The sequence below is a fragment of the Brachyistius frenatus genome, unplaced genomic scaffold, assembly GCF_029030835.1.
Source record: "Brachyistius frenatus isolate BFR_SWC_R1_liver_20210118 unplaced genomic scaffold, ASM2903083v1 Contig_36, whole genome shotgun sequence".
Classification (NCBI taxonomy): Eukaryota; Metazoa; Chordata; class Actinopteri; family Embiotocidae; genus Brachyistius; species Brachyistius frenatus.
In genome coordinates, this window is record NW_027210635.1 from 3,074,675 (window position 1) to 3,088,902 (window position 14,228).

Sequence of the window (14,228 nt, forward strand, 5' to 3'; positions counted from 1 at the left end):
TTTGTTCAATCTGACAAAAGAGAGAGAGAGAAAAAAAAGTGCGGGTTGATGCACTGTAGGTGAACTCTGGCACGCACTCTCTTTGTAGTTTGTTTTTCACAATTACCCACCAGACTTTTGGCTGCAAAAATTCTCCAACTCAGCAGCCAGCTGCGTTGCTACGCTCGCGCGTGATCGAGCCAAATCATCTGGTCTCCCGTCTAAATGCAGACATTTGAGGAATGGCTTTGAAGCACAATAAATGCTAATGTCCTCACTTTTAATTTAATGGATTTATTTATATATGTATAGGCTGGGTCTAATAATATTGTGTCTGTAAAACAGAGCGGTTTACAGATGGTGGTCTGGAATCGGTGCCTCTCTCTCTGTCTTAACCACCCCCCCCCCTTGTATGTATGCGACGCCTTTAAGTCAGTATGTACTCAGGGATTCGTGCATTATGTCCAGCTGCCCTACTGTTAATCTCACACAGGCATACTACTTCTAAACAGCAGACCATCTCCAAATTCAGCATGGAGGTGGGATGGCTGTTTTTCCGTGGGTGTCCCGTGCAGCTCCCCATCCCCTGCAGACTTCAAACAACAGCCAGGGAAGAAACGAGCGCGGGGGCTTGTTGACCGTGACGAACACACACACACACACACACACACACACACACACACACACACACACACACACACACACACACACACACACACACACACACACGGACCTTCTCGCGCACATTCAGACACACGCACGGGTCAAATCGCCGTGGCGTTGTGGAAGAGGGGACCAGAGACTGTGAGTAAAGACACGAGACGGTTCATAGCTGACTGACTGACTGACCTTAAAGGATGATATGGCTTGTTGGGCCTCAACAACACTGTTACGTAACCGGCATACAGCCACCGGAACAATTTAATGAACCATCATGACCCGACACACCTGCTGAACAATTTAACAAAGAGCAAAATGATAACAGCCCATGACCCAAATATTGTCATTACTCAGGTCCAATTAAATCCTGTGACATACTATTAAATGTGTTGGTGATTAGTTCCTTTGCGAGTCAGCCGTGACAGATTTGTGCTGTGTTCCAAGCGACGTACTTCCCTTAGTACACTAACAGATAGTGCTCTTACTTGTGTGGTGCAGGAATTTTGGGAAAGTAGTGCTGTTTCAATCTGCACACTACCGTTCTGCACTGATCAGAAATAACCTCAGTACGTGAACACATCAACAAAATATCTGCAGCTTTAGTTATTTTACCCAGAAATGAGCGTGTGTTTTTGTGCCCTTCGTTTAACGCACTCAATAAACACACTGATCCTTCTGTCCGGCAGCAGTCGTGAAAAAGATACACTTTTGCGTGATGTTCAGGAAGGGCTGCAGCTTCCTCAGACACCTTGAAAATTCTTTACTTTGGTGGCCCCGCCCCTTCCTCTACACAGCCAAGATGGAGACCGTTTAGTGTGGAAAGTGTCCTAGTGTGGAAAGTGTCCGGCGTTTTACATTTCTTTTTTGGACCGTTTTGAGTGCATCATCCAGATACTTGTAGTGAACTGCATGTTTTGGTACTTGACAATGTGAACACACCTATGCACTCAAAATAGTGAGTGTTATTACACAAGTACGCCATTTGGAACACAGAATTAGAAAGTGCGGTCAGCTCAAATAATCCCATTCAGGCGATTATGTAATAATTATGGCAGATCTACTTGTAGATTGTAAAGGTGAAGACTAGAAAAGATTACGTTTTTAAACAAAGATGAAAAGGCAACACCACAAATACAACACCACCTCTGTTCAAGATCTTACTTATCAGCCAAAACAGGGTGACACTACTCTGCTGAGACAAAATACATCTAAATGTCTCGACTGCCTTGGAAGACATGTCTTCCATACTTGTCTGTGCGTCAGTGTGGCCTGGATTCCCCGATGTACAGTCATGAGGAAACAGGAGGCCTTTGAACAGGAGGTTACACAAGCATCCGTGTGGCGCCACACACTCCCTACACCTTCCAGCGCTTTTATTTTCCTGTTTTTATGTACGACAAAGGACATGCTGTACACAGCCGACCACAGAACTGTCCCATCATCACAGAATTTCCCAGCTGGGATTAATAAAGTCTAATCTAATCTAATCTAAATCATCAGGCACACATGCAGATGCTACCTCTGGTCTTTCCATCCAGCAGATGAGATAAAGGACAAAGGTGGCTACCTTTGTCCTTTATCTCATCTGCTTTTCCTTTTTACGAATGAGGATGAATATGAATCTGTCCCTCACTCACTCACTGGCCAAAGAACAATAGACCTCTGAGGCCAGAGAATGTGACTGTGTTTTGGGGGCAGAGGATTTAAAACAGTCAGGAATGCTGGGAAAACACAAAACCACCTCACCTTCCACAAGAACAGTCAATGTCAAACAGATGAGCGTGTTTGCATCTTTGTGGGCATCATGACTCAGTCAGTGTATGTCAAACTGCTCCTTAATCTCGTCAGACAGGAAGTCGTACCTTGCGATGGACTGAAAACACAGGAAGTCGATATCAGCATGCCTGGAATTCCAGCATTGTGTTCCCTCTGCAGAGAGACCATCTGACTGAGACGGAGAAATAATCACTAAGGCACAATATCTTCATGATATAAACGCGTTACAGCAGTGTTGCATTGCTACTTTATACATACACGCATACCACAAACCGTATTATACACTCACACCTGCTTCCAGAAACTGACACAGCCTGAAAACTCTCTACAGCGCTGTCAGGCTAAACAGATGTGAAGATAAACAGAGCAATAAATTAGATAACACTGTGAAGGTTATCTGTGCTCAACATAACACACACTGGTGATGAACCAAGTTCAACAAGGGTGAGCGAGGTTAAGAAATACTCAGTTACACACACACACACACACACACACGCACGCACGCACGCACGCACGCACGCACGCACGCACGCACACACACACACACACACACACACACACACACACACACACACACACACACACGCACACAATCTGTTCCCATTGACAAAACTGTTTTGAGCTAAAGATAAGCATCATTATAAATGGTTGTGTATCACTGCAGGCAGCCACAACTGCATTATAAGTATCTGGACTATAAATACACACATACTACACCATCGCGAAGGGCCAACTGCACAGCTAAAACAAAAAGGCTATGCTATATAGAGAGAGCTAACTCATCCTCTTGGGTTTATCATGTGACCCCCAGGAACCCTATAGGTTGGAAACCACAGAAATGAACTACCTGACTGTATGTATTTAAAACTAGCTCCACTTCAACCAGCAACAATAATCAACGGTACTTACACACTGATGCATCAGTATCAAAGATGAATAACACTAAACTAATGCTAATATATCAGAATATGCAGAATTTGTACTCTTACTCTTTATACTTGAATTACTTTTGCTGACAATACTTATATACTTAAAGTTTCCAGCCAGGACTTTTGCTTGTAATGGAGTATTTTTTTTACATTGTTGTACTTGCCTTTTATCAGATGTAAGTAAAGGATCTGAGTAATTCTTTCACAACATGTTGTAAATTAATTCATTATATTAATTTCAATATACATATTGACAGTGGTAAGACAGACAGAAAGCAAAACATAATATGCAGCATTGTTGTTATGGCAGTGATTTATGGGTAAAATAATCCGTTATAAATAAACTGTTACAAAGTTATTACAATCTTTCAATATATAGATTATAGTTTATCAACCCAGTGTTTGTCAGGTTCTCTGTGTCTGTCCTAGTCTCCTAGGACAGAGTTGAGGGGTGTAGATTATGTTTGTATGTATGTACATGTTTCAGTACAAAAGTGCAGCAAATATCACATTATTTCAGATTATTCAGTAATGATGCATTAAACATGCCCATAATACGTACCTGAATAAGATGTTTCAGATTGCTTTAAAATCTACTCAGTGCTTTGTCATTTCATTTTCGAATGTCTGTGGTGTCTTTAACAAAAAACCTGCAGTCAGTGACAGCAGTGGTCCTGACTCAGCAGTATCAGCACGTCACGGTGTAGATTAAATATTCATTCTGCAACACCTAGGCTACAACATTGACAACAAGGTCCTAACTCACACACCTTTGTGCAAACATGCATATTGCACATGACCTGCAGAAAAGTTGCACACATTTTCCAAGAAGTGCAGTTTACAGTAATCTTCTTACCTCAGCTGTCACAGAAACACGTAGCTTGAGGAAGTAATGCATAAAAGACTAGGTTTCAACACATTTCTTGAGAGGCTGTGGTTTGATATGCACATCCGGTGTGTTGTACTGACGTGGGAAAATTGCACAAGAAAGTAAATTATGTTATGATGCATTTCAAAAAAGTCAGTGAAGAATCAGATCAGACAGATCTCAACAAAAAAGTAACAATTTAAAATCTTCACAAAGGCTGCTGTGTGTGACTGCTATTTGGATAACATTACATATTCATGTCATTTGTCCCGACCTAGCATGTGTGAGGAAGTTCACAAAGAAAGAATTCCATCATGCACAGCATTCCTTAGACATGACTGCTCTGCCCTCATAGACATGGCTCTTTATTGCCCTCCGATGGTCAGACATTGGATCTGATTGTGGGTCAGATAACAGTAAAAACAAATATGTAACTTGGAATAAAATGGAAAGTTTATGAGAAAAAAAAACTGATGATGCTGCAGATTATTTTGCTGTTGTGATGAAGGCTGTGGGGAGGTGGCAGTAACCTGAGGCCTGTATGGTGTCTCCTTGAGGCCAGGGGCTGAAAGGTCCTGAGGTGAACTCCGGAGGTTGGTCCCAGGTGGTGGGCTCGCTGAAGCCGGACCCCAGCATGGATTCGGGGCCCTGTTGGTCCAACTCTGCACTGTCATGCGAATGTGTGCTTGTGTTATTGTCGCTGTGAGATACGAGATCCTGGGTGGACCTGGAGACGCTGTGCCTGGGTAGACACACATAACCTTCACCGAAAAGAGTAAAGGTCACGGGGAAGGGAGGTACAGAGACATCTGACGGGCTTTCTTGGTCTTTCTCTTCACTCTTGATCTCCACTGTCTTGGGTGTTGGATCTGATGGCTGTCAGACAGAAACAATGCTGTTCAGTATCCAATTTTATGTCTGCAGACTAATTAAAATTAGTTTTTGGTATCTTAAGCATTGCAATTTGCTAATGAACTTCTATACTACCTCCTGAATTGCTGATGTGCAGAGTGTGTCACAGTTCATCCCTATTATTTGTCTTTTTGTTTTGACAATTTTTTCACTGTCAAGGTGTCAGAATAGGGACTCATACACGATTAGAACAAAACAGTTTAGGAAAAATCCTTTGCTGGCAGAACCAGGCAAAATACAGGCAGCAGCGTCAGAGGGACATTCCAGAAACTCAGTGTCAAGTTCAGTCCCAAAGAGGTCAAAAGCCAGGCAAACAAAACGAATGTACCAGGCACGACAGACAAAATGAAGATCCAGAAAACTGACTCAGGTCAATGCACTAGAACTGAGGAAATACAAGGAATTCACTGGTACAAAGACTGGAAAGTGAGTTATCAAAATAAAACAGGAAACAAACATTAAAAACGTAAAGGACAGGGAGACATAACCAAACGATGAGAATGAACTGTGACACAGTGTACAGTATATTTCTCTGATACTTAAGTAACACTGTTTTATTGTACATGTTTACTTTCTTTCCAAGACTCAGATGAGAAGATTGATAGATCTCCCACGTCTGTATTGTAGATATGGAGAACTATTTCTTGGCCTGGAGCCGTGACTTCCTTTTACTGAACCTGATGGTCTGACACACAACCCCATGTAAAAAACACAATGTGTCAGTTCTACACTCCTGTTTCTTACTTAGAGTGAGATGTTCCCATCTAACTCTCTGGAAGAAAAGGTACAATGTCATGAAAGGAAATCTGATGCAATTGCAGGGCTACATTATGTGTATAAGCTAATGGATGGTATTTATACAGATATTAATACGCAAACTCCAACTGAACATTCAGATCCAGTTAAATTTAGAGCTTAAAGTCTTTGCTTTTCTTCTGTGATTTGCACCAAGTGGCTGAGAGATTCTCAGCACTTGGATACCTGACAAATGACCCTCGTGGTGTCTGTGGGTGGCTGACCTGGCAGAGGATGTATGGGCCGCTGAAGCTCATAAACGATGTTTCAGAGCTGTCAACCTTCTCAACAGTTGAGGGCAGGTTATCAGAGTTCCAGCAGCCCTCGTCCTCATCCACACTCTTCTCATTGTCCTTGGTCGGCCACAGAAAAGTGCTTGAGGAGCTGCAGGGACAGAAAATAAGTAATTCATTCATGAATCACCTCGTCATTTCCCTTCTCAGGAGCTACAGTATATGTGGCGATTGGTGACATTCAGTGCTGAATAGTCTATCCCGAATTATTACTGCAGTATCTGTTGTTGGAGATACAGCAGCTATAGAGTATCACTCATGCTGAAAAGTGTTTCCCTCTACGGGAGAAGAATTTTCAATTGTTATCTGTCTGAATGTGTCTAGTGGAAAACGTTACCTTGTAGTTGTGCTATCCAGGTGTTGCACTTTGCAAATGGACATTTTCTCATTCTGCATGAAGGTCTGGGTGGTGGCAGACTGAATCAACAAATACATAGTGCAAAATAGAAATACACAACACAAAAAAATAATCAGTGAAACACTAATATGAAGATTAAGTTATTGATTTACATAGCAGAAGTAGGAAAAAGTTATCCAGTCTCACCTTGATCTCAGACAGGATTTTGCTTTTGCCTGGAGAGGGGACTGATTCCACCCACAGAATTACCTTCCTAGAGAGTTTAGTTTTAATGGAAAATCCATACGTAAAAACCTGAAATCTTTCAGCTTAACTTGTCTGTAGTTATACATAAGCAGAACTTAGACACAAACATGAGTAAAATACCTTTGACAAGCTGGGATGGTGCAGTACAGAGTGAGGAAGATTGTGGTCACAAACATACTGATGAGGATATAGATCAGGGCGCTGAAGGGCCAGGTGGCTGTCAGGGGACGAAAACAGAATAAATGATGATGGTGATTATTTGTGTTTTGTATTATGATGCTATTTTTGGGCCCCTGCAGTAAAAAAAACAAAAAAAAACAAAACAGAAAATAATTCACAGTATCTGTGTATTAATGTGGAATATATGCATGTATGTGTGCATGCTGATACTTTACAATACCTTCATTTGTGGTCCAGTTCACAGGATCAGTCCATGCTGAGGGGATTCCTTCGTAGTAGGAACCCTCTCCAGGGACGACCAGTGACCTGACCATGACCTGGTAGTACTGGAGCGGGAGGAGGGACTTTCCCAGGATGGTCACGGACATGGAGGCCTCTGAAATGTTCAGCAGCACAGAAGATCCCTGGTGAAGAAATACATAGATAACAGTCAGATAATACAACCCACACTGCGAAACACTTTTAAATTGAATCTGACTTTTAAATTACATCACTTAGTTACGATGAAGAGTTGCAATATAAGTACACACCCAAACAGGACAAAGAAAGAGTGACTGAAAGTTTCTTACCTGATCGTGTAACCAGTAATAACAGACCTGATAAGACAGTCTGAGTTTTGAAGCCGGTTTAGTCCATTCTACGATCCAGTTTCCGTCTTTCTCCCTGGTCTTTACCTTCCGGTGGCGGGTGGGGCCGGACTGTGCAACAGGAGATTAGTTTGTTGTAGCATAAGTAATGATGGGAAAATGTATTCCATACTGTGCTCTATGAATTATGCAGACTGGTGTGGGTGCAGTGGAAGCAGGTGAAAAGCAGAGAAGGTACAGATTGTAACAACTCCCGTTTTCTTTTTTCTGTCTATAAACTGGATCCCATTCACCTAGTTGGAAAAACCAAACATAGGAGTGAGTCAGACTCATTGTTAACACTGTCTGGGCATTTGGACAACAGTTCAGTTACCTTCATAGCACCAAATTACAACATAAATCATTGAAGGCCTTTACTCTGTTAGTTTTCGTTAGCAATAGTTTCTTCTCTCTTCTGCTCATTGTGTTTACTTTTCCTCTTCCTCTTCCTCTTTTAGTGACGATGGTATTTATTATTAACTGGAGTTAGTTTAGGCTCCTTAAATGGGAGCATGGCTGTGTACCGTGTAGAGGAGCCCACAACCTGCTGTAGCCAGTCAGGCCCCAGCAGCCGGCCCAGGCCGACCGAATGTAGCCCCGGTTTGCTATCCCCATGAAGGCAGGCCAGCTAAGTATCAGTGGGAACGAATCATAGCCCTGAACAGAGGCCCACCAGAGGTAACTGGTTGAGGCAGATGGCTGCCCACCTCTGGGGCAGGTTATGTCGCAGATTTCTTCCTGTTAAAAGTGAGTTTTTCCTCCCTGCTGTCAAATGCTGCTCATGTGGGAATTGTAGAATTTTGGGTTTCTCTCAATCATATCATAATTTCTTGATCTTAATATTTCAAGTTCCCTGATGTGACACGTGCTGCGATTTGGCGTCATACAGGTGAAACTGAATTTAATTTAAAAAAATCCAGTAGATGGTTGCCCAGTTAACACGAGCCTTTGTAGAAATATGACGATTCACGGATGGCAGCTCAGCGTGTTGAATAGATTTCCCAGCAGCTGTAAGGTTGGTGGTTCAATCAAGTTGCAACATAGTTGCCAATTCAAATCACTTTTGTGAGTGTGTGTGAGTGTGTGTGAGTGTGTGTGAGTGTGTGTGTGACTACCAGTCTGTAAAGTGCTTTGTAGACCACTAGGGTAAAAAGGTGCCATATGAGTGCGGACCATTTACTGTTCATAGGGGAGAACTGGTAGCCTACAATCAATATATTTTGACTTCATTCTAATAGTTTTGAAAATATATCCAGAAATATGCTGCATAGTGGTTGTGGTTGCATATTTGTATAGACCTAATTGGACTATCAGCCTTGTCGAAGGTCTACGTTTCTCCAAGTACCCTTCTAGTTTATTCCGTTTTCTGTCCCCTGGCGTCCACCTGGTCCTCCACACCCTGATCTCTCTCTGGCCTGTATCCTCATTTGGTATGTTTGTAGCCACAGTTGTCCTCAAAATGAATTTATCTGGTGACGCTATGGGTCAAAAAAGTGTCCAAAAATCAGATGTTGGTGCCAAAATTTTAAATAGAAAAAAAAGGTTTCTTGATGTTGTATAAAATAATATGTAACTTCAGATAACAATAAAAACAGCCCAATTATGTGAGCTGGCTATATCTGATCTTATCTTCTATTACCATGGATGCAATAGTGCCAATAAACCACACAGTGGGGCTATTTCATCACATCACATTTGTTTAGCTCCCCACTGTTCATCTGCACAGCTCCCTGCAGTTTTATCTCCCTTTTGCGTGGTTTTAATTTGGCAGGACACGCTCTCTTTATTCACTACTTTGCTCAGAGAGACAACCCCGTGCCCACCATCTCTCATCCTCTTTGTGGCCTCCGTCTTGTGTCTAACTCACTGTGCAGGTTGGCCTTAAAAGTCTTGGCGTTGTGTGTTGGTCGGAGGTCCAGCAGCAGACGTTGAGGGTCTGTGACAGTCAGTGAGCAGCTGTACGTCAGCACCGTCTCAGAGAGGTCGGAACTGACTGTTGGGTTCACGCAGCATGTCTCCGACCTGAAGGCAGGGATTAAAGCAAGAGGAAAGGAAAAGGAAAGGCAGGTTGACCAGGTTGATGAATGAATGAATGAATGAATGAATGAATAAAAAGAGAATCGGATGGATGTATTTTCTGTCAGCGTCACGCTCAACTTACGGCGCAGTCTGGTTGTATCGACAGGCCAGCTGGTAGGTAAAGAAGTGGGCCAGCTCTCTGCTCACCTCCCAGCTACACATCACCTCCCTCTCTCCATCAAGTACACAATGCAAAGCGGGGACCTGCCCGAAGTCTAGAGCCAGAGAAGAGAAAAAGAGGCACTAACAGCAGCTGCAAAGCCCCAGACTTATCTCAGGCTCCCATAAAACTGAACAGAAGGGGATGATTAGAAATGTGAGGAAAGGTGATAAGGAGCAGAGTCTCCATTGGAAGGAAAAAAACCTGAATGTTCATGTCAGAGCTGAAGCTGTTTGAAGCTGAACTGTCTTCTCTGATTTACCTTCTTTATTCTGCCAGGTCACCACAGGACTCCAGTCGCTCCACTGGCCAACACTGGCCCGGGCCCTCACCCTCCCTTCATACCTGCGGCCTGGAAGCAACAATCGTCTCTCTAGTTTCAAACTAGTGTTTGCGACATCCAGAGTCTGCAGAGAGAGTGAAGGCGACATGCTGTGAGTCCTGACTTAGAAAATATATAGAGCAGTGCACTTTTTGATTCTGATTTGACTGTGTGGTGATTTATAGAGTTAACTATTCTTATTATACATCATACGGGGTTATTATACATCATACAGGGTTTGCAGCCAGCTAAAACTCCACCGTGTCTTTATTTGTTCTGAGCCAAACCTTTGCCATGTCATTGCTGTGGAAAACATGGTAAACTTCACACGGGATAAACGGGCATGTTAGCATTGTGATTGTGAGTGTATCGCCAGGCTGTTTTCAGTCTTGACTTGAGCTATAAATTTGGGTAAGAATAGGTCGCGTTGGTTTGAGGCCTGTGTGGGTTTTCCTGTGAGAGATAATCTAAGATATTATTTATAGGAAATGAGTAAATGGTTTCATTATCATCACTAAATATAAAGCAGCAGAGTGTTCAAACATCAGTTACTGTGTTCAGGAAGAGTGTCTGTTAATGGCTTCCTTTGATTTTTACTACACAGTTGACCTGAAATGTTATAAATATGAGGCACACAAAAGGGGTGTAGGGTTTGTATGATTAATGCTTACGATCCAGTTGTCCTCCCTGTGTGTTCTGTAGCTGAGCTGATATGTGAGGTTTCTGTTCAGGGAGGAGAAGGACGGGTAGGGGCTCGACCAACGGAGCCTTCGTCCTCCATCACCTGCATCATGTGTGGACAGATTCAGTGGCGGGCGTGCTTTCACTGTGCAACACAAAAACAACAGTATTAAGTGTTATTAATTTGCATGCAAAGGAATTTTACAGTAGAGGTTGTGGTTGATGGTAGTTGACTCACAGTGCTGAAAAAGATCCAGGGACTTGTTTGGGACGGACGAGCAGAGGCTCAGTGTCTCGTTCTTGAGGAAGAAGACGGTGTGTTTGATGCCAATGGAAAACGTGCGGGTTTTATATTTACAGTGGACCATCCGGTGCTCAGCTACAGGGTGAGGTGTGCAGAGCTTCCTGCAAGAACAGGAAGCACAGAGCTGTTAGGCGGAAGTGACATATTCTCCTTACTTCCTGCTAAACATCCTTTTTTTTTTTTTGTTTGTTTTTTTGCCCCGGCTCCTCTCCTGTCTGCTCTGCTGCTTTTACCTGTCGTTTTCTGTCTCGAACCACAGCTCCAGCGTTGTGTTTCTGTGTTTCCTCCACTTGCAGTGGACATGGGACTCGTAGTCGTTATGGCATTGTAAGGATTTTAGCAATGGAGACACTGGGGAAAGAGGGAGAATGTATTTTCAGGTGATTGGTGTTTTACTTTGCTAATTGCTCCTAATGGCTGTTGTCTTGTGCTGCGACTCGTCCTGTTGTGCATGAACGACGCCCAGCACAGTGATGTGCATGGAGCAGAGGGAAGCTTACTTTTGTAAGTATTCCAAGTTACATCGCTTGATCAACATCAGCATGTGTGTTACACGCCTTTTTGTGATCTTTGGTACGTATTTGTGATTTCACCATGGGCATAAACGGAGAGCACAGATCAAATTTTGTCTCAAACTCGGGAAATCTACGACGGAAACCCTTGAAATTTTTCAGATAGAGTACAACAATGAAGCATTTTGAGCAGCATTTGCACTTTAAAAGTGGCAGAACATCACTGTCCAAGACTGAAGAAGGCAAGTCAGGTCAAGAGCTCAACCTGTTGGGTTTTCTTTGACGTTCACGGGGTTGTGCATCGTGCACTTATTTCACAGGGCCAGACTGTCAACACCACCACAAAATTTGACAAAGCTTTTACCACAGTTTCGAGTCCATAGAGACATCACTTATGATGTCACAAAAACATTTGAAATCCAGGTGGTGATGTCGATCAAGTGACATAACCTGAAATGCTGATAAAGGTTAACGCTGCTCTGTTCACAACACTTATTGCAGTATGCTTTTCCAGTGTTTCATGAGTGTATTGTAGGATTATTAATGCTGATGTCTTAATGTGTGAACAGAATTCTTGCTGTAGTAGTTTTGGGAAATCAAATTTTTAAACCCTAAATCTTATGAAGCCATTTCTGTCCTAAAAACTGCACCAAAATACTTAAAGTTGTTATTTATTTAAATCAGTTTGTTTCAAATCTTTCGAGAAAATAGATCTGCTTCGTGAAGCAGGAGATATTAAGACACGATGCTGGCTGATTTTCAGTAAAAACAGGATGAAATATTTTCACACTTCCACTCTTTAAAAAAAAGAAATCTCCGACAAAACTAATCCTTTTTCTGCTAAACAGTTCATCACATTTTAGAAGCTGTTAACACGTTTTGAATGAAACATTATTATTTGTAAAATATAAAAAGTAAGTTGTAATTCTTGTACATCTGTCAGATAAATGTAGTGGAGTTGAAGTTTAAAGTAGCAAAAGAATTAACAGCGGAGTAAATTAATTTCACCGATGGCTGCTGTAGTCATCCCTTCAGAAACATTCATTTAATTTAGAAAAAACATGCATTTATGTAGCTGTTGTTTGAAGGATTTAATACCAAAAGAGGCCTGAATTGCCAGGCAAACACTTACCCCTTTGTGAGCTACTGCTCTCATAGATGGCACAACGATCTGGACCAGAGAAGAGAGCCAGATCAGGGAGAACTGACCACAGTAGAACCCAGAAGAGAGACATCATTCCTGCGGACAGTAACGGCGGAGAGTTCTCAGAGGTCTCGGGGAAACTCCCTGAACTGTTTTAACATCGAGACGTCTGTAGACGAGATGTAAAGTTGGAAACATGCAGAAAAAGTGTGCGAGTGCGAGTGATTGAGAGTGAAAGAGAGAATTAGTTCAGTTACTAGAAATAATGAAGAAATGACTCATGACATCACCACAGCACTCTTCTGCTTTGAGTATCTGCTTGTTGTGGGATGTCACGACACATCCGACTGCCCCTTATCTCTCTCTCTCTCACATGTGATAGGCACAGATAAAAATATAACACACACACACTGGGGAATACACACGTCAACAGGAAATATCAAATACAGAAAATGCGTATATAGTTAAAATTGTAGGCATTTGTAAATAAAGGAATTCAGATTTTTATTTTTTTGTCGATGTATGAGGGAACAAAGCATTTGTCAAATGAGGAGCAAAGGGCTGATAACTAGAGAGACTGTTGATGTTGATACAACACAAACAGACCTCGTGCGAAAAAAGCCAAAAAACTCATCTATTTATGCCAAAATTTAATTGGCCATAAAACAATTTTACATTTAAGTCTTTTGTCTAAACCCAATGTCATCTTTAAAAAAAAAAGAACTAATATTAATTATTAAGAAATAATTAGGTATGACACATTTTTTTCTTTATTTTTCTGAGCAAACAAAGAATCCACAAGAGACTAACATTCCACACAGCTGTATAATGTGTGAATGTAAAATAAGTTTCACCCTAAAATTCACAAAAATTGTATTTAAATTCTTTATCAGCGTCTGTTAACCAACAATTTTTCACATGTCACAAAAACGTACGAGTAGCTGATAGCACACTAGTAAAATCATATTATCTTACATGATATTTTAATATAATTAATTTATTCTTTATAATCAGGAGTGGAATGTAAATAAGGACATTTGCTCAAGTATAGTAGCCTACTTAAGTATGCATTTTTAGGTATTACTTAAGTAGTTCCATTTTAATCTCAGGAGAAAATTAACTACAACATTAAATAACTACAGCACTAAAATGCACAGTAATGCAGCAATACTATTACTTCAAAAAACATCATATACAATAGTAAAACACTGACAAGGAGCCTTTAATGCACAATGAGTACTTTTACTTTTTCAACTACATTTTGCTGATAATACTTAAGCTATATACTTTCATTGAATAAGGTATTGAATTCAGGATTTTTATATGAAGTGTTGTATTCTCAGAGTATGGTCTTAATACTTTTACTTAAGTAAAGGACCTGGATACTTCTTCCACCACTGCTTA

The 14,228-nt window shown here is 41.5% G+C and overlaps 1 protein-coding gene across 1 annotated transcript; it reads right to left on the reverse strand.

Annotated features, from left to right (window-relative positions):
* Positions 1-3,508: 3,508 nt before the first annotated feature.
* Positions 3,509-13,302, reverse strand: csf2rb (colony stimulating factor 2 receptor subunit beta). Its single transcript, XM_069701419.1, is given in 16 exon segments — positions 3,509-5,088; positions 6,144-6,303; positions 6,550-6,629; positions 6,757-6,823; positions 6,937-7,033; positions 7,217-7,400; positions 7,566-7,676; positions 7,678-7,694; positions 9,490-9,644; positions 9,784-9,916; positions 10,124-10,268; positions 10,855-11,009; positions 11,103-11,269; positions 11,402-11,519; positions 12,813-12,920; positions 13,082-13,302. Coding segments are annotated over 16 exon segments (2,112 nt in total). The 5' UTR covers positions 13,107-13,302; the 3' UTR covers positions 3,509-4,698.
* Positions 13,303-14,228: the final 926 nt, after the last annotated feature.